This window comes from Pempheris klunzingeri, chromosome 10 (assembly GCF_042242105.1).
Source record: "Pempheris klunzingeri isolate RE-2024b chromosome 10, fPemKlu1.hap1, whole genome shotgun sequence".
NCBI classification, from domain to species: Eukaryota; Metazoa; Chordata; class Actinopteri; order Acropomatiformes; family Pempheridae; genus Pempheris; species Pempheris klunzingeri.
The window spans coordinates 27,461,156-27,481,196 of NC_092021.1; the positions used below are offsets into that span (position 1 = coordinate 27,461,156).

Consider the following 20,041-nt stretch of genomic DNA (forward strand, 5'->3'; position numbering starts at 1 on the left):
GATCAGAGGAGGTGAAGTGGGGATCAGAGGAGATGAAGCGGGGATCAGAGGAGGTGAAGCGGGGATCAGAGGAGATGAAGCGGGGATCAGAGGGGATCAGAGGAGGTGAAGCGGGATACCTTTGGGCGAAGATGGAGTTGGAGCTGCAGGCTCGGAGGGTTTCTCTTCTGGCCTCCTGTAAGCTTCAGGAACGAAGAAAGATGAAGAAAGTTAAAAGCTCTGGGCTCTACTCTACCTCCTGCCACCTACTGCACAGACAGCTGTGGGTTAATGAGAGCAGGAGGAAGGCGAGTCGGCTCAACAAGAGTGAAACACACGAATAAGAAGGCAAAGAACTGACAGAAACAGAAGAGCTACGACAGAAACACTGAACTGAAGCTGTGAGGAAAGAAAAGCTTCTACAACAAGCGTTTGAAGCATTTAGACCGACATGACGGCGAGCAGCCACAAGCGTTGTGGAGCAGCCAGGAGCCAATTTGCCTTTTCTAAAACAGCAGCTATACCTGCAGGGGTTTCTTCTCTGATCGTCCTCCCAACAACCTCTTCAACAGGCTTTCTCTCCTCTGGTGAAGAAGAAAAGTGAACTTAGATAAAACAACCTGAGTGTGCCACAGGTCTTTAATCATCCAGAGTCATTAAGGAGGAAACGAAGCAGATTTACTGAACAACAACCAGTGAAGAACCAGAGACAAAAGAAGGAGACAAACACAGCAGACGTGTGAAGGACGGAGCCACGTTTAAAGACAGACAGACGATGGAGTTATTTCCAAGCAGAGGATAATCAACACTGTGACGGAGGAGTCGTGACCAGAAAGCGTCTCCTCGTCGACTGTCAGTAAAAGATAATCAGCCTCGTCCGACGTCACGTTTACAGGGTTTAGCTCCGTCCAGAGGAGGATTATGGGAAACAGTCGTTTGAGGTTTGATTCATCTCAACTCATCTGACTTCAGACTTTTTATTCCATCTCAAACTTTAGACTTTTTCTCAGAGCCGTGACTTTAGTTTCATGAAGGAAATTGAAGGTTAAAGTCTTAAATCGTACATTTAAACCTCTTCATTTTTTCTTTTAAACTTCAATCTCTGATTAAGTCTGATTTCAAACTAAGACTCTGACTTTTCTCTCAGAAACTAATCCTTTAACCTTCAAACTCACAGGCCTTTACTTAATTTCTGAGAATATTTTCATTAAAATGAAAAACTTTTGAGATTAAATTCAAGATTCAAACTAAACTTAAGTGATTTGCCTCAGAATTTTAACATGAATAAATCAAATTTTACTGATTTTGAGATGAATTTCAGACTTTTTTGATCCTCTTCTGTACAGTAGAAATATGTTTACTGTACGTTGTTAAAGTGAAATTATTGAGTTGTGACTTTAGACGGCTTCATATGTTGATATTTGAGTATTAGGAGAGATGATGGTTGAATTAAAGAGTCCAAAACGTCCACATAGTTATTCATTAGTTAGAGTTACAGGATGATGATGATGATGATGATGAAGGTTAAAGTTTAATGTCTAACCTTGATGGATGAAATGCAGAAACATATTTCTGAAACACGGATTACTGATGATGACAGTTAGTTCTGGTTTGATAACTCAGAGTTTTTCGTACCTCTCACTTCTGTTCGCTCCTCGTAGTGATAAAATTCGGAGGAATCTTATGGTAGAAAAAGACATTTATGAGTGAAAGAGGTGGAGCGACTTCGGCTTTGAGGAGTTAAAGATCAGTTCGGTTTGTGGAAACTGTCCCAGACTCACCTCGAACAACCATTGACGCTGTTTCTGGGACACAAACCGACGAGTCCGGGACGTCTGAAGGTTTCAGCCACAAACACGACGTCAGTTTAAGATGAAGTAAACGAAAACGTTTGAACCAAATGTGTCTCGTGACAGTAAAACCTCTCAGTTCTTCTGTTTCACAGTGAAATTCTATTAATGTCACCAATCTGCTAATAGCAGGTCTGTTTTATGAATTCATCCTTGACAACAACATATTAGGATCATTGGAGATACAAAAATAATTAAAGGGGAGTCGTAATGTTCCAAGAAAAAGAATACTCTGAGATTAAAGTCACAAATCTTTGAGAAAAAAGGTCAAAAGCCTCATCAGACTAGACTTTACCACATTTATGACTTAAATTTCAGAATCTTTCTTCTGAATATCACGCCCCCCCCCAGCTACTTACGCACTTATTTATTTCTTTACCTCCAAAGGCCCTGATACACTGTTGTACAGTTGAAACACTGTTTCATTGTTACTTTAATCAAATCGCTGAAGCCTTGTTCAGTTTTACTGTCCCCGGTTTAAAATACTCACCGTGAGGAGGCCGTCCTAACTGAACCTCTGTGAAAGGACAAGGCAGAGCATTAAACCACGGCACACCGAGCCGCACTGATCTGATTCAGCTATGACACGAGGCTACACACCTTTGCCTGACAGGTAAAGCTCAGCGGTGCTTCGAGCTTCTCCCATCGGCTCCAGACGAGCGATGACGGAGTAAACGCCTGACGGAGTGGAGACAAGGTTACAGCGCCGATCACATGACCTCATGCTGGTCAGCTAAAGGTCGTCTATGAAGCCACGTTCACTAAAAATCACCCCAGAAGTGGCAAAATTCATCTGCACGCCTACTGCTGGGCTCACGTGTGTTACTGTAAAAATCCTGTCCAAGTTGAAGTGCTGCATTCAAGTATTGACAGATAAATGTACTTAAAGTAAAAGTACTTGTTGGGCAGGATGCTGTTGGATAAATGCAGTGAAGAGAATCATAAATATTTGTCTCTGAGATGTGGTGGAGAAAGGAGCATAAAATAGAACGTACAGTAAAAGTACCTCAAACATCCAGCAGTAGAGTAAATGTACTTGTTATCTCCCCTCTGCTTGTAACTGTGGAAACAGTCTTTACTCTAAACTATGACAGCTTCCTGTATTTTAGACTCTCCATCCAATCACAGCTCAGCTCTGTCAGGACGGCTTCTGATTGGTCAACGAGGCAGATTTTTTTGAATGACATTGCAGTTTGCAGTTGAACAAACCTTCGTCCTTCGGCGTGACGTTGCGGATGGTCATAAAATGTTGTCGGCCTTCAGTCCTGAAGTTATACTTGGGGCTTTCTTTGAGCTCCCATGAGTCTTTGTACCATGTGACGGTGGCGTTGTCGAAGGACAACTCGCACTCGAAGGTGGCACATTGGCGTTCATCGACCTCAATGCTTCTGATGCTTTTAGTGAACTGAATTTGATCGGCTGGAAGCAGACAGTCAGAGTCAGCCTCTCATCTCACAGAATCAGGTTACAATCCGTTCCTGATGTTTTACATCTTAACTTTCCTGTTTGGAGTTTTTTAAGTTAAACATGTAAGAAGCACAGAACAACAACAGGAAACAGGAATCCACAGAACACAAAGGTAAAGTGAACCAGCAGGCTCAAAGAGGTCAGTCGGAGTCATGTTAGAGTGGAGTTGGACAGCTTACCTGTGCCGTGAGCAGCTCCTCATAATCAAACAAAGATGGGGACGTGAGGACGTGTTACAGACGAACAAACAGGCGTCCACGGCAGAGGACAGGAAGCTCAAACACACTCCTACCTGTGACGGTGAGCTTGGCGTTGGAGATGTGTGGGCCACACACCACGCGGTAGTTGCCCTGATCTTTGGCCTGGCAGGTCTTGATCTTCAGATAATGGCGATCGCCCACATTGCCGATCTCGTACTTGTTGCTGTTGTCCAGTTTCTGGGTGCCTTTGTACCAGGTGAGCGTGATCTCCGGGTAGTTGATACGGATCTGGCACTCAAAGGTGGCGCTCTGGTTCTCATCGGTTGTCTGGTCGGTGATGTCCTCGACCACGGAGACGGGCTGAAGGGTCAACATCTGTTTAGTCATCCATCTTTACACACTCGTGTTGTTTAAATGAGACCCCAAAGTCCCCACAGATGAAAATCAAATGGATGGTTTCAGGCACAATGAAGTTTGGGGAAGTTCCTCCATTTCTATACATTTATATAAATAATGGAGATTGCTGCATGATTAATACAGGACTTGGAATGTCATTTAGTTTCCTTAATACAGACCTGATATGTTGTGATATTCAGCTTCGCTATAAAAAGCACCGTCCTGCCATCTCTCTTTAGATTAAAAACCTTAAAATTCATTAAGGTGGATGCGCCTGTTTTCATCCCTGTCTTTTCTTTCTCTCAGGCTGCCTAAACCCCCAACAACAGGTCTCTATGTAACTTGAGAGGCCAAAACCAGAGTAAAAATGATCTTCAAACGATTCACTGCTGCTGAGAAACTTTAGAGATATTTTAGTGAATAAATCAAACTCAAGCAGTTGGGATTTTGGATGTGAGGGAAGTGAAGGTGACATGCTCTGTCCAGGACTGTTTGGGTGGACCAGTATCAGCTCTAGTGTGATGTCATGGCGGTGGTTGTTGGTTGGGTACCTCTGTGCCGACGCGCCCCTCCAGCTGCTGGATGAGTCGTGCCATGTCCTCCTCTTCAACACGGCCCCCACGCTCCAACTCCTGCAGCAGGAGAGACGATAGTTAATGAGAGTCAGTGAAGGCAACATTGCTTCATCTCTGTCTTCACCACTATAAAGAAACATCTCTAAGACACTGTAATATCGCTTTTCCACTGTGGGAAAGTACAACTCTGGTGCTTTAACCCTGGGTCCTGTCTGTCCACATCCTGGTGTCTGAATGACTGGTAGGTACTAAAAGTGTTGGAATTGGTCCAGTACTGTAATCCTTTGGGTCAACTTCACCTGATCAAAGCAGGTGAAAAGTAGTAATTCAGAGAGTTCTCCTTTAACAACCATTTAAAAAAAAAAAAAAAAAGGTTCATCACTTATGTGCTGATGCTTCCATATCTTATCTTATAATCATATTATAAGACAATATAATCATATAATCATCATTGAGTAGTCATATCTTTGAATCAAAATTTGAATCGTAACATGTCATCTTCCAGCTGAACCACCACAGGCTCAGTAAAATATCTGAAGGTTTCTCTCTCTCACCACTTTTCCAGTCTCCATCTCCTTCTCCCTCTTCAGGAACTCGACGGCCTGCAGGATGGCACGGTAATCATGGATGCCGTGCTCCCGCAGAATCCTCTCGTAGTCTTTAGGGTCGTGACCTCTGAGCAACTCCACAATATCAACCTCTTCGTCTTTCTTGGGACTCTTTTGCTTCGAGGGAGTCCTGACAAACATCAAACACATCATCAGAGAAGATGTCTCAAAAACCACCTGAAACACAGACGCAGAACATCTACAGACATCCCACAGAGGAAAAAGCTCTGGAACAATCAGCATGTCGTACTTCTTCAGCCTCGTCCTTAAGTCTCCCATTCCTTCCACCTCCTCCCTCTTGGTGACGTCCATCTCAGTGCTGCACTCGATCTCTCCGTGTTTGTTGGTGGCAACACATCTATAGAGACCAGAGTCGGACTTTGTCACCTCTCTGATCTCCATTTTGGCGTCCTGGCCCTTGTGCTCAATGGAGATCCGACCACCAGGGGTGATCTGCCTCCATTTGCCCTTCATCCACTTCACGCTTGGGATCGGGTCGCCGCCAATCTTGGCGATGAAGGTTGCAGTACCCTCTGCAAAGACAAAACAAGCAAACGTTCAGTGACATTTCTATATTATATTTCCATTGGTCTACTGCATTATTGTCCTACAGCTCTTTGAAGACAAGCCTACCTGATCCATGACCCTGAACCTTTCTATCTACAGTGAACTATCCAGACAAAACCTCAATAGAGGGATCTACAAGCAACCAAATATAAACACATATATAACAAGATGCAGATCATTTCTCTTTTGTGTCTTTTTCAAATATTGCCTGGATGTTTCGGAAAAGAAAACTTTTACACTGAACTAAACAATCCAAGCATACTTATGAAGAAGTAAGAGGCGTGATGGGTAACAAACACTTTTGGTGACTAGCGTGATGTTTCCTGGACACGGCTGAGAGGATATGGACCTTGTTAACTCCCCAATTTGTCGGCATATTCAGTTGCTGAAAGTTAGCTGCTAACTACTTCGTCTTCTTCTGGTCCTTCTTCTTCTTTTTTGAGTTTGCTATTAACTGAAGGATGAGCGAAGGAAAGTCCCGCCCATCTAACCCTTGATTGGTTAGGTTTAGGTATGGGGAGTCACAAGGTCTGATTCACGCGTTTTACACAGACGTTTATTCAGCTCTGTTACCACCACAGTGGAATAACGGCGCAGCATTTCTGCCTTGAACAGGCTGCGTAAAAGGAGCTGACGTTAAATCCATCATTGAGTTCCCTGGTTGCCGGCAGCTCTGAGTGAATGTTCATGAAAAACAGTCTGGGGTCCAAACAGTCCACTTACTCTCTGTGACAGAGATGTTCTTGGGTTCCTCGATGAAGAAAAGATTGTCGAGCCTTTTGACCGGGGCAGCGGCAGCCTCGGTTGGGGCGGCCTCAGTGGGGGCGGCCTTGGCTCCTTTGTCTGAAGGAAATCAGAGAGAAAGTGTTGCTACATTTGACTGACACAGAGAAGGGCACTGAGCCTCAAACCTGTGATTAAAGTAACAATTCTTCTGTTTTATTAGCATAATTAACCCCAAATCACAATTACAATAATGAAAAATGGGTTTCTTTTAGATAATGTGACACTTAACCGCCCATAAGTTTTTACCTATCAATTCAATTTGGCAACATTTGCGTTGTATCAGTAAGTATTTCTTGTTGTTTACTGTGAAAAATATGGCCTGTCACTACACAATATCGTAAAACTGTTACAACAAACTGATGACATCACCTTTCACAGTGACCCTGGACTTGCAGAAGTTGCTGCCGGTAGCGTTGCTGGCCTTGCAGAGGTAATCCCCTGCATCGGTCTTTGAGGCCGGGCTGACTTCCAGACAGGCCATCCCTCCAACAAATGTGATTCTGGTGTTTCCGCTGGACTTCAGCTCCCTCCTGTCCTTCATCCATTGGATGGTTATTGGAACAGAGCCGATGACGTGGCATTTAAGACTCAGCTTCTCCCCCTCACTCACCGTCACCGGCTCCAGAGGAACATCAAATTTAGGGGCCTGGCCAGTTTCTGAGTTAAGGACGGGAAAGAAGCAACCAGCTTCAAACAATCTGAACTATCACTTTAATTTTTAAAGGAACATGCTACAAAACATCATGCTCAATCACGATCAGTTTTAGATAAATTATTGAAAAATGTAAAATAACGAAGATAATCTGATTTACCTGAGATATTGAGAGAAACCTTACATGAAGCTTTGCCAGCTTCATTGGAGGCCTCGCACATGTAGACGCCGCTGTCAGAGACGGAGGAGTCTCTGACACACAGCACAGCCATGCTGTTCTTGAAGCTCACATCGTACTTGTCTGATCCGTAGATTTCGTTATTGTCCTTGAACCAGGTGACCGTCAGTGGCTGAGAGCCGGACAACCGGCCCTCCATCTTCACCGTCTTACCTGCAGAATCCATCATGGACTCAGAGGGCTTCTTGGTGAAGTTTGGAGGGACTTTGCGCTCTGTTGGTGGAGGAGAAAGTGAAGAAAATCAGGCTATATTGTAAAATTGGTGGGGAAATAGTCAGAGTATATCATTCACCAGGCCAGCGGGCCTTTACCACGGCATTGGGGATAACAGAGAGCCACAGAACGTGAGACAACATATAAACAAGCTGCAACACATAGCCAGCAAATACAGAATATCCACCCTGTAAACAAATACATCCACCTGTATACAAATGCTTTTTTCAAGCAAATATTGACCTGAGCCAACCATAACAACATGAAGAACATGCTTTCAGCCTCTGATACATTAAAAACCTGTTCCTTCCAAACTGAACAAACACAGGACCAGCCAACCTCAAACACAACAACAACGTAATCCAGGACTGTCGAGATGTTACAAAATTTGTTCTAGTTACCGACAAACACAGGACTACGTGACACGATGGCTACACTGGAGGTTAACGTTAGTATTATGGGGAATGAGTTGGTTACTGTGTTACCTATTTTAACATGAGCATGACAGGTGTCAGTTCCTTCAGCGTTGGAAATTTCGCAAGTGTATTTTCCCGCCGCTGCGGCTCTGTCACTGTTGAGGATGTCCAGAATGCAGGAGGAGTCTGTGGTTTTGACGTTGTACTGGTAAGAAGCCCAGATGAGCTTGTCATCCTTCTTCCACGTCACGTAGACTCTCTGGCTGCCGGTGTAAGTGCACTCCAGCCTCAGAGGTTTACCCAGCTCGTGGCTGACGTCCTCCAGTTTCTTGACAAATCGCACAGGTTCTGAGAGAGGCAATGTTGACATCAGTCACAGAAACCACTGATTTTACATATGAAGGATGAAACACTATGTGGCTGCGCAATATCCGAAGGAACCCGAAGATATTTTTATGCACAGAAAGAAAGGCTATGTGCACGAAGGGAGATTTATCTGTACATGAAGGTAAGAAAGGCTACAGGGATTAAGAGGCTATGTGAGTGACATTAGTATTTACTTCAATTATTCACTTCATGCATGGAATGAATGGTGATAACTACAAGCATTGTGTTGTTGATTAGTATTACCTAGTTTGACATAAGCATGGCAGATATCAGAGCCTTCCGAATTGGCAATTTCACAACTGTATCTTCCACAAGCCTCTTCGCGGTCACTGTTGAGAACTTCCAGCACGCAACTGCAGTCTGTGGTCTTCACATTGTACTGATAAGAAGCCCAGATCAGCCTCCCATTTTTCCTCCAGCTCACATTCACTCTCGGGCTACCGGTGAACGCAACTCTAAGCATCAGCGGTTTCCCGACTCTGAAGGTGGTGTTTTCCAGCTTCCTGATGAAGCGGGCCGGTTCTGTGAGAGGCAGTGATGTTTGTTAGACGTGAAGATGGTGAGTAAAGAGAAGCAAATATGAATCTTTCATTATGATTAGTTAATGAAATTCAGTTAGCTTAATCAAATTATGTTAAAGGATAACTTCCGTGCTTCTAACCCTGGTCCTCTGTGTCCACATCCTGGTGTGTGAGTGACTGGTAGGTAGTAAAAGTGTTGGAACTGGTCCAGTAGATCACCTCAGCCAGCAGACACCAAACGGGCTGCAATGGCTGCAACGTGATCCTTTGGGACAACTGCACCTGATCACAGTAGGTCCACTAAAAGAGCTTGTTTGATCCACTGACAGGCTCAGAGTGTTATTCTAAGTGTGTGACAGCATCATGGAAAGGATCCCTACAGAGAGAGACCTGGAAGATCCTTTTGGTTTAACCACAAACAGCACACACACCAGACTACATTCACTAAAACAGGGATTTTAGCAACCATCATTTTACATTGCAGCCCGTTTGGTGGCTGCTGGCTGAGGTGATCTATTGGACCAGTTCCAACACGTTTAGTACCTACCAGTCATTCAGACATCAGGATGTGGGAGGATGACCCTGGGTTTGAAACACTAATTGTCCTTTAATGTTCAGTGTTAGTAAATGAGGAGAGTGCTGTGGTTGGGTGGGGGTTATACCTTTCTTAGAGGTCTTACAAACGACATATGTGTCACAGACTGCAAAACCTTCTGCGTTAGAAACTTGACAAGAGTAGATCCCGGCTGCCTCTTTTCTGTCACTATTTAGGACTTCCAAAACGCACGAGGAATCGGTGGTCTTGACGTTGTATTTGTACGAAGCCCAGATTGGCTTGCCATCTTTCATCCAGCTGATGTGCATATGCTGACTGCCGGTGAACGTGCATTTCAGACTCAGCGGTTCACCCAGATGGTAAGACGTGTCCACGAGCTTTTTCACAAAGCACACAGGTTCTGAGAGAAGCAACACCGGTGTTAGTCATATCAAGTAGCCTGACCTGATAGCAAATCAGTGTGAGAGGATGTTAGGGGGCAGTTACCTAGTCTGACATGTGTGTGACAGATAGCAGAGCTACTAGCATTTGATATTTCACAGGAGTATCTCCCAGCAGCCTCTTCTCGGTCACTGTTGAGAACCTCCAAGACACAGGAGCTGTTTGTAGTCTTGACGTTGTACTTGTAAGAAGCCCAGACAGGCTTGCCGTCTTTAGTCCAGCTCACGTGCACGTGCTGGCTCCCCGTGTACGTGACCTGAAGCTTCAGAGGCTGTCCAATCCTAAAGGTTACATCCTCCAGCTTTTTCACAAAGCGCACAGGTTCTGGGAGAGGTAAGGATGTTAGTTATTAGAAGTTAACTTTTGAGAAAAGCGAGAGTGAGATTATCTGAAGATGATTATGATAATTAAAACTACAGATGGGGCTCATGGTTTTCAGCTTTTAATGATTCTCCGTGACAAAAAAACTAATTTATGTTCCCTTTCTCTGAAAGGAACATTTACCACAGTAACTATAAACTGGGAGCTCTGGTGGCTCAAAGAAAAACTGAAGTTATTTTTTGTGTGTAAATGATGTTTCTGTAATCAGATTTGTGTGTTACTTATATTTTCACAAAATTCTTCACATTCAAGACAAATTTAGTGGTGTTTATTCTAATCGTATTCAGTATAATATTCACAGAACAGACTAATGCCAAGTATCATAACATTAATAGATGAAGCTGATTGCCCTAGCACTGCTAAAGTCACATTTTTGTTTGACAAAAATACAAACTGAAAACAATGAGCCCTAACTTTGACCCTTCATGTTGTATGTTTTACCTAGTTTGACCTGAGCATAGCAGATAGCGGTGTTCTCAGAGTTAGAAATTTCACAGGAGTATCTCCCTGCTGCTTCTAGTCGGTCACTGTTGAGAACCTCCAAGACACAGGAATTATCTGTAGTCTTGACGTTGTACTTGTAGGAGGCCCAGATCGGTTTGCCGTCCTTCCTCCAGCTCACGTAGACGCTGGGACTGGCACTGTAGGCGCAGTACAGCAACAGTGGCCTGCCAAGTCTGAAAGTTGTGTCTTCCAGCTCTTTTATAAAGCGCACAGGTTCTACAGGAGGTAATGGTGGTGTTAGTTGCAGGATTTTATGTCACAGCATGTTTATATGACAGGATTAGTCTGCAGGAGATTTGCTATAATTTAAGATTTTTTTCATTTCAAATCAACTGAAATCAACAAAAATAGTGGTGACGAGGTGCATGTTGCTGGCTTTACCTATCTTAACCATAGCATGGCAGATATCAGTGCCCTCTGAATTGGAAATCTCGCATGAGTATTTCCCGACAGCTTCCTGTCGGTCACTGTTGAGAACTTCCAGGGTGCTGGAGAAGTTGGTAGTTTTAACGTTGTATTTGTATGATGCCCAGATGGGTTTGCCATCCTTCATCCAGCTGACATAAACCCTCTGGCTGCCGGTGAACGTGCACTCCAGTGTCAAAGGGTGGCCGATTTTATAGAAGGTGTTTCTCAGTTTTCTCACAAAGCGAACCGGTTCTAAGGAATCAATTAGCATTGCTGGTGTTAGACAAACTCAGTGGTATTGAGCCTTTTAAACAAACTGGTTACGTGGCTTCTCATGAGGTGATTAGGTTAGTTGTTAAGGTGGTTTACCTAGTTTGACATTAGCATGGCAGATATCCGTTCCTGCGGAGTTAGAAATTTCACACGTGTATCTTCCGATGGCCTCTTGTCGGTCACTGTTCAGGACCTCCAGGATGCAGGTGTCATTGGTGGTCTTGACGTTGTACTTATATGATGCCCAGATTAGTTTGCCGTCCTTTTTCCAGGTCACGCTCATTCTCTGGCTTCCAGTGTAAATGCACTGGAGGGTCAAGGGTTCACAGAGTCTGAAATATGTGTCTTCCAGCTTTTTGACGAAGTGAGGCGGTTCTGAGAGGAGTAATGGTTCAATTAGTTGCATGAAGTCTATATGAAGTTATGCCAGCAGGCATTTTTTAGTTTTAGATTAATATTACAACCTCTTGTGCCTACTCAACAGTTAGTTGATGAAGTGAAAGCAGAAGGAGGGTTAAGAGTTTGTGACATTACCTAGGCTGACACGAGCGTGGCAGATGTCGGTTCCAGCTCCATTGGAAATTTCGCAACTGTACGTTCCAGCTGCCTCAGGCCTGTCACTGTTGAGGACGTCCAGGATGCAGGTCGAATCAGTAGTTTTAACGTTATACTGATATGAGGCCCAAATCAGCTTGCTGTCCTTTTTCCACGTGACATGGACCCTTTGACTTCCGGTGTATGTGCAGGCTAGTTTCAGCGGCTGACCAACTATGAAAGTGGTGTCGTCCAGCTTCTTGATAAATCGCACAGGTTCTGAGAGAAGCAGTGATGTTAGAAATGTTGCCATGCATTTCTGTGCCTCTAAGCTAATTTTGCTAATATGGATGAAATGTATCTATCAAAAAATGTGGTAGAAAACTATTGGAAAGCTGCAGTAGTATTTTTCCAAGAGTTGCATAGAGGTCATCTTTAGTACAGCTTCTGTCTAATAAAAAGAAACTACCTTTAAGGTGGAGAAATGCTATGGGATAAGACCCATTAACAGATATAACTGGCTGATCTTTTAACTTTCATTGTCATTGAACAAGTCAACTGGTCAAAATATGTCTTGATGCACAATCACAGCAGGATTCATGAATACAGAAAAAAGAAGTATGGAAAATGAGCATCACCTTTCACCATCACACTGCAGCTGGCAGAGGCTGAACCGACCCGGTTCTCTGCCTTGCAGACGTATTCGCCGTGATCGAACTTGGTTGTTTTGATCAGTTTCAAAGTGGCGACACCTTTAGCGTAGTCCATTGAGCAAGTGTTGGACTTGCGCAGCTGTCCGTCAGCTTTAAACCAAGCTACAGAGATGTCAGGGGTTCCCGCGATACGGCATTTCACAGTAACTGCTTCACCCACAGTTACCTCCACTGGCTCCATCTTTTCAACAAAGTATGGTCGTTCTGAAGTGAAAGATGATGATGATTTAGAATAACTACAGATGTTGGGTTTTTGATGAACAAATGAATTAATTAATGACTGACTGAATGAATAAATGAATCATCATGAATTATTACTGAGACTACAAAACTAAGCATAATAATATACATGTTAATAATTTTACCTAGCATCGACACTTGCGCTTCACATTTGTCACTTCCGACTCCGTTGTCAACTTCACAAGAGTATCTACCAGCTGCCTCCATCCTGTCCGAGTAAAGAACCTCCAGGATGCAGGAGGTGTCCGTGGTGATCACATTGTACTTATATGAGGCCCAGATGAATTTACCATCCTTCATCCAGGTCACATTTACCCTGGGGGTTCCTGCAAATGTGACCTCAAGTCTCAAAGGCTTTCCCTTCTCAGATGAAACGTCCTTCAGCTTCTTCACAAAGTGGACTGGTTCTGAGAGAGGTAATTCCATCATCAGTTAGAGAAAATTTACTTTCTAGAGTGTACGAATGATTAAAAAAAGATATCTATCATGCTAACAAACCTTTCACAAACAGGTGAACTGGGCAGCTTTCCTTCCCTGCATCATTAATGACTTGGCAGGTGTACTCTCCATCATGGGACTGGTCAACTCTGTTAAGCGCTAAAGTGGCAATGTTGTCCTTCAGGCTAATCTCACAGCCTCTTCCATGCTGCATTTCCTTGGCTCCCCTGAACCATTTGACTTTCAGGGGGGCACTGCCTTTCACTTTAGCAGAGAAAGACACGTTTTTGCCGGGCAATGTTTCCTTCGCTTCCGGTGTTTCCACAAAAGTTGGAGGTTCTGCGTTCAAGTAAAAAAGATTTGTAGTAAGACAATCATAAAGTTTCTGTGATTAGGCCAAATCCCAGAAAATATCCTTGAAATGTTCTGTCTTCAACATCTACTGACCTGTGACATTCATCGAAGCACTGGTCTCACTAGCTCCTGCAGCGTTTACAGCTTTACATGTGTATTTGCCGGAATCAGACATCTTGATGGTCGGAACTCTCAGTTTGCAGTTATTATCAGTGCAGCTAATGTCGTAGTTTGGCCCGGTCTTGATCTCCTGGCCGTTGTGGAACCAGGAAGTTGTTAAAGGAGCAGAGCCGGTGACCTTACACTCCATCTCACCAGGCTTACCCACAACAAGGTGAGTATCTCTCAGCTTCCTTATGAAACTTGGTGGAACCAATTTATCTATTGTCAAAGAAACAACAACTTGTCAGGAATTTCTGAACTAACCACTAATTCAAATGATCCTACTTTCATAAGACGATAAGAAAGTTTGTGAAAAGGCATGTATTTAATGGCCACCAACCTGAGACAGAGAGCTTAGTTTTGCAAGAGGCTGTACCAACGTGGTTTGTAACCTCTAGCTTATATTCTCCAGCATCTGCTTTATCTGCGGACCGAATCTTCAGGGTGGCAACTTTCTTTGTGAAGGACATCTGGTACTTGGCACTAGCAGAGATCACTTTGTTATCCTTGAACCATTTAGTTTTTAGTTCCGGTGAGCCAGACACTGTGACTTCAAGAGCTGCATTTTCTCCTGACTTAACATTCAAGGACTCTGGGCTATCCACAATAGCAGCAGGTTCTAGAAATTAGGGAAGAAGACATTAAGCTAAAGGAATCCTTAAATTATTGCTGGTGGTAATGTGTTAAAGTCTGTTGTTCTACAAACCTAGGACGGTCACTTGGGAGACAGACTCCACAACTCCAGAGTCATTCCTCAGCTGGCAGGTGTATTTACCAGCTGTGGTTGAGTCGGCCTTGGGAACCACAAGCTTGACCACGTTATTCTCAAAGGTGATCTTCCTGTTGTCACCGTCTCTGAGAATGTGATCTTTGTCCTGAACCCAGGACACCGTCAGAGGCTCGAAGCCTTTCACTGTAGCTGTCAGTGTCAGCTCCTGACCGACTCGCACCGATTGGTCGACCAGTTTCTTGACAAACACTGGTTGTTCTGAATAGTGATGGAAAGATCACAGATGAGGAGACTAAACCACATCAAGACTACGCTTTGGGGGAAATGTCCACTGATTCTGTACTGACCTTTCAGGCTAATGGTAGTGCGACAGGATCCACTTCCTACATTGTTTGACACTCTGCACTCGTACAGACCAGCGTCGTCTTGCTCCAGTTTCATAACGTGAAGCGTGGCAGAGCTGCCCTCACTGACCATCTTATATTTCCTGCTCTCCTTCAACGGCCTTTTGTCTTTGTACCAGTTAATTTGGAAAGGTGGTGTGCCGTACACCTCACAGCGTAGGCTGGCATCTTTCCCTTTAACGCCCTCTACTGGGCTTGGAGTTTTAGTAAAGGATGGGGACTCTGGAAAATATATTGAGATACATTAACCAAAGCAACATTCGTGGACAACCATTCTTCTTCTTGTTGGGGGTCATGCTTAAGTTCAATTCATGTTAGAGGAATTCATCCAGATGAAACGCAGGTCATTAGTGAGAGAACCATATAGAGTAGGTCATATCATATTGAGATCAGAGAAAAAAGGCAAGTCAAGGGTATACTGCAGGTCATTCCATCAAAAACTGAGAAACTGTCTCTAAAAAAAGAGGTAACACTTAGACTCATGCTATCACACTATAGAAAAATCAGATTTTTGAATGACACAGAAGGTGCTGGAATCCATGCTGATGTTTTTAGACTGGGTTCCACAAGCACTCACAAAAGGTCAAACAAAATATCATTTTCATTCCTTTTTTTCATGCTACACATGTTCAGAGGGGATAAAATCCACAAAACAACCAATGTGTAGCCATGATATCTGTCTCGGTAGCTGACCTTGAACTGTGAGAACAGTACTGCAGCTTGCACTGCCAGCATCGTTATGAGCCTCACAGGTGTAGACTCCGTTATCCTCAAACTTTGTGGTATGCAGCTGGAGGTATGCAGTTGAGTCAACGAACATAATTTTATAGTTGCCTCCATCAGTTATGTTTTGGTCATTTTTGTACCAGCACATATTGAGGGACCGTGAGCTGGTGGCTTTGCATTCAAAACGATGTCCCTCACGCTGCTTCACAAAGGTAGCGGGAGGAAGTTTCTGGACAAACTGAGGAGGTTCTGCAAAGTCAAAAAAAGATCAAGTTACTATTGTCCGCATAAAGTTTAATACATGAACATCAATGTGACGTATGGAGGGTGTGGACAGGTGGGTGGAAAGAAGATATTCCTGGAAAGAAAAGAAATGGTTAGGTGGTCACGTGGAGAAAATGAAAATGAAGAAAGAGGAGCTGTGAAAATGGAGAAAAAAGATGGAGTTAATTGAGTGGTGATGGTGGTGGACGAAAAAAAGAATAGTCCAACCTTTCACCAACAACTCTGCTGAACTTTTCACTGCGCCTGCTTCGTTGCTAACTTGGCAAGAGTAAATCCCAGACTGCAGAGTCCCGACTGAGTGGAGCTCTACAGACGAAGAATATTTCTCCAGTCTAACTGTACATGATGGCCCAGTGATGAGTTCGATGTCATCCTTGAACCATTTCACCATAAATGGCGGTGTCCCTTCAAAGACACTTCTGAAGAATACAGTAGACTTTGGAGTCACAGCCTGAGACTCAGGCTCATCTACAAATCTTGGTGGCACTAAAACCCATACAGAATAATGATTACTATACATAACCAAAAGCATTTGAACTGAAAATTTGATAAAGTTGACCTTCGACTGCAAACCTTTAGCTGTGAGAACTCCACTGCACACACAGCTGCCTGCTTTGTTGGTAACTGTACAGGAATATTCTCCTGTATCAGCGCTCTCAGACAGTCTGAGAGACAATGAGACAGTACTTTCAATGTGCAGGAGTGAATATTTGGAGCTATGATTGATCTTTTGCTTCCCTTTGCTCCATTCAACTGAAATTGGAAGAGTACCGGCCACGCTGCACTCCATGGTAACCACTGAACCCATAATCGCTTGAATGTTTGATAATTTCCTAATGAACGTCGGGGGAATTGCTTCTTCTGTTTAAAATGACATTAAAATATAGTTAGAGTCAAATAAAAAAATGCAACTCGATGACTTAAAATATTTTTTTGTAGCAAGCGTTGAAGAGAATTTCACAGACCTAAAACAAGCAACGTGACTTTACAGCTGCATGTCCCAACAGAGTTTGTGGCTACAAACAGGTATTCTCCCGCGTCCTCCAGCTGAGAGGACTGTATGTTTAGACTGCTGACGTTGTTCTCATAAAAGAGACGATGTTTTGTGCTTGACTGGAGCTCTTTGCCATCGTTGGTCCATTTTACATTAATCTGAGGAGTTCCAGCTACCCTGCACTCAAGATTAACTGGATCTCCACAAGTCACTTTGACTACTTCTGGCTTCTCTTGGATCGTAGGTGGTTCTACAACACCGACAAAGAGAGGTGAGTGCACTTGTTATTGCTGTTAGGGCTAGCTATAGTGTTACGTAAAACAATCAAGCATGAAGCAGAGATACCTTTCACTACCAGGGTTGCAAAGCATTTGTCCTGCCCGGCCTCATTTACGACCTGGCAGGTGTATTTCCCACGGTGAGACGCCTCACAGGCAGGAATCCTGAGGGTGGCCATTTTGTTTTCAAATGTTCTCTCAATCTTTGGATCCTCTACGATCCAATTCTCATCTTTCTGCCATTGTACAGAGAGTGGCAGAGAACCTTCCACAGTGCAACGAAAGACAGCGACATCTCCGAGCATAGTAGAGACATTTTCTATCTTCTTAATGAAAGTTGGAGGGACTAATGCAAAGAAAATATGTTATTGTAACATCACAATGTGTATGGTGCTGTATGCCTGATGCATGTCAGTGTGGTGTACAATCAGCAGTAACACCAACCTTTCAGAGACAAAGCTGCAAAGTCAGTGCGACTTCCAACCTCATTGGTAACCACGCACTGGTAAGTCCCAACATCCTCCTCTTTACAGTCCTGGATTTTCAAGCTCACATTTTTGCTATCAATGATAATGTACTTTTGGCTTGATTTGATTGGCTTTTCATCTTTGAGCCATGTGACCTTGAAAGGAGCACTTCCTGCCACTTTGCAAGCAAACACTGCTGTGGAACCTCTAACAACTTCGAGACAAGGCAGCCCCTCAACAAACAAAGGAGGCTCTGAAATAACAAAGCACATCAAACTAAAGCAACCTTTGGTTTGCACGAGTGACCAAATATTTCACTAGTGAAGGAAAACCAACCTTTCACTTCTAGCTCAACAATGCAACTCTCCGTTCCTGCTTCATTACTGGCTTCACAGAAGTATTTCCCACTGTCGTTTTCACTCACTTCACAAATCTCTAAGGTGGCAACAGAGTTGGAAAACGATATCTTGTGTTTAACGCTTTGGTGAATCCGAGCTCCATCTCTGAACCAGTGCACAGAGAGCTCTGGAGAACCAGCAACCATGCACTCGAACACCTTACTGTCTCCTAATCTTACTACTGATACACCTTCAGGTTTTTCAATGAAAAAGGGGGGTTCTGAAACAAACACATATAGCAGTTACTTAACTACAGTGATCACTTTAAAGTAAAGGAAAGTGATACTGTTGCAAAACCAATATTAACCTTTTACAAAGAGTGTCGCCTGGCATGAAGTGGAGCCCACATCATTCTGTATTTCACAGAAATAGTCTCCAGAATCAGAGGTTTTGGCAAAGAAGAGCTCCAGTGAGCTTGAGGTGTTGTCTTTGACCACAGAGCAGTCGGTGCTGGATAAAATCTCTTTCTTGTTCATGAACCATTTGATGGTCAGAGGTGGTGTTCCAGAGACACGGACATTAAACTTAACCTTTGATCCAGGCAAAGCACTCATGGATTCTGGCTTTGCAAGAATGCACGGTGGCTCTGTTGGTGGACAAAACCCGATACTTGTTATAACAGCATATCCACAGTAGCTATGTTGTAAACTGCAAGACAGTACTTAAAGTACCTTTAACAAATAAAGTGCCAGAGCACTGGACAGATCCTGCTTTGTTTTTAGCCATGCAGGTGTATCTGCCGCTGTCTCTGCTGTCAAGACAACTGATTTCCAGGAAAGCAACGTTTTCAAAAAATGTGCATTTGTGTTTCTCATCAGTCTGGATCTCATTCTCATCTTTGTACCACTGTATTGTCATTGGCAGTGAGCCAGACACAAGGCACTCTAGATGAGCAAACGATCCTGTGACACCTTCTGTTTCCTCTAGTTTTCTTGTGAAACATGGCTTAACAATCTGATCTATTAATACAAAGTGCAAAAACAAAGTTAAGTTGTTTGTATGAATAAAATTGACAAGAAAATCCTGTTAAAGATACAAAATAAATAAACTGACCTAAGACAGTAATGGCTGCCTCACATGAACTAGACCCAGCATTGTTTGAAACCTCAAAGGTGTATTCACCACTGTCACTTTTCTCCGTTTTGATAATCCTAAGCGTAGAGCTGGTGTCTCTTCTTTCTATTTTGTATGTCTGGCCTGAAATCAGCTCCTTTCCCGCCTTCATCCATCTGGACTTGAGCGGTTTGGTGCCAGAGAATCTGCATTCAAGCCTGGCTGGATCACCCTGGGTCACAATGATGGACTTTGCATGGTCTGAAATACTTGCTGGTTCTGGGTTAACCAAATGATCCAAAATGGAGTTAGTTGCTACCACTTACAGGAGTTAACGCAACAGATGAAACATCAAGCTTGACATCAAAGCAACAGCAGCAAAGACAAGTAAGAGTCACAGACAGCCTACAAACCTGTCACTATGAGCATGGCGGCACATCTGTGCGTCCCGGCTTTGTTCTGTGCCTGACAGACATATTTCCCGCCGTGTGATAACTGAGCACTTTTCAAATTCAACACAGCACTTTTGGTTTCATAGGACATCTTAACATGCTCATCTTCCGTGAGCTCATGATCATCCTTGATCCAGGAGAAAGTCATGGGAAGTGATCCAGACAACATGCACTTCAGAGAGATTTCAGAGCCCACCATGCAGGTCATGTCCTCTAGTCTCTGAACAAATGATGGTGGTTCTAGTGAGAGAAGACCACAAATCAGACTGCAGGAGGGTTTACACAAACACATGGTGCATAAAGCAAATCTTAATCTCCCTGATCGAACCTTTTACTAAAGAAGAAAAACAAGTGCGGCAACCATAGCACCTTACAGACTATAATAATTAAAATGT

The 20,041-nt window shown here is 43.6% G+C and overlaps 1 protein-coding gene across 1 annotated transcript in view; it reads right to left on the reverse strand.

Moving 5' to 3' along the window:
- LOC139208920 (titin-like) overlaps positions 1-20,041 on the reverse strand; it is a 186,561-nt gene that overhangs the window by 119,627 nt on the left and 46,893 nt on the right. Inside the window, 24 exon segments of the mRNA XM_070838697.1 lie at positions 504-563; positions 3,589-3,856; positions 4,444-4,524; positions 5,022-5,205; positions 5,326-5,608; positions 6,366-6,485; positions 6,798-7,085; positions 7,241-7,531; positions 11,515-11,793; positions 11,953-12,231; positions 12,591-12,869; positions 13,031-13,312; positions 13,404-13,682; positions 13,791-14,078; positions 14,200-14,478; positions 14,566-14,847; positions 14,937-15,215; positions 15,687-15,968; positions 16,212-16,490; positions 16,578-16,865; positions 16,970-17,248; positions 17,344-17,622; positions 17,721-17,996; positions 19,608-19,886. Of these exon segments, the coding sequence (XP_070694798.1) occupies positions 504-563; positions 3,589-3,856; positions 4,444-4,524; positions 5,022-5,205; positions 5,326-5,608; positions 6,366-6,485; positions 6,798-7,085; positions 7,241-7,531; positions 11,515-11,793; positions 11,953-12,231; positions 12,591-12,869; positions 13,031-13,312; positions 13,404-13,682; positions 13,791-14,078; positions 14,200-14,478; positions 14,566-14,847; positions 14,937-15,215; positions 15,687-15,968; positions 16,212-16,490; positions 16,578-16,865; positions 16,970-17,248; positions 17,344-17,622; positions 17,721-17,996; positions 19,608-19,886 (6,063 nt within the window).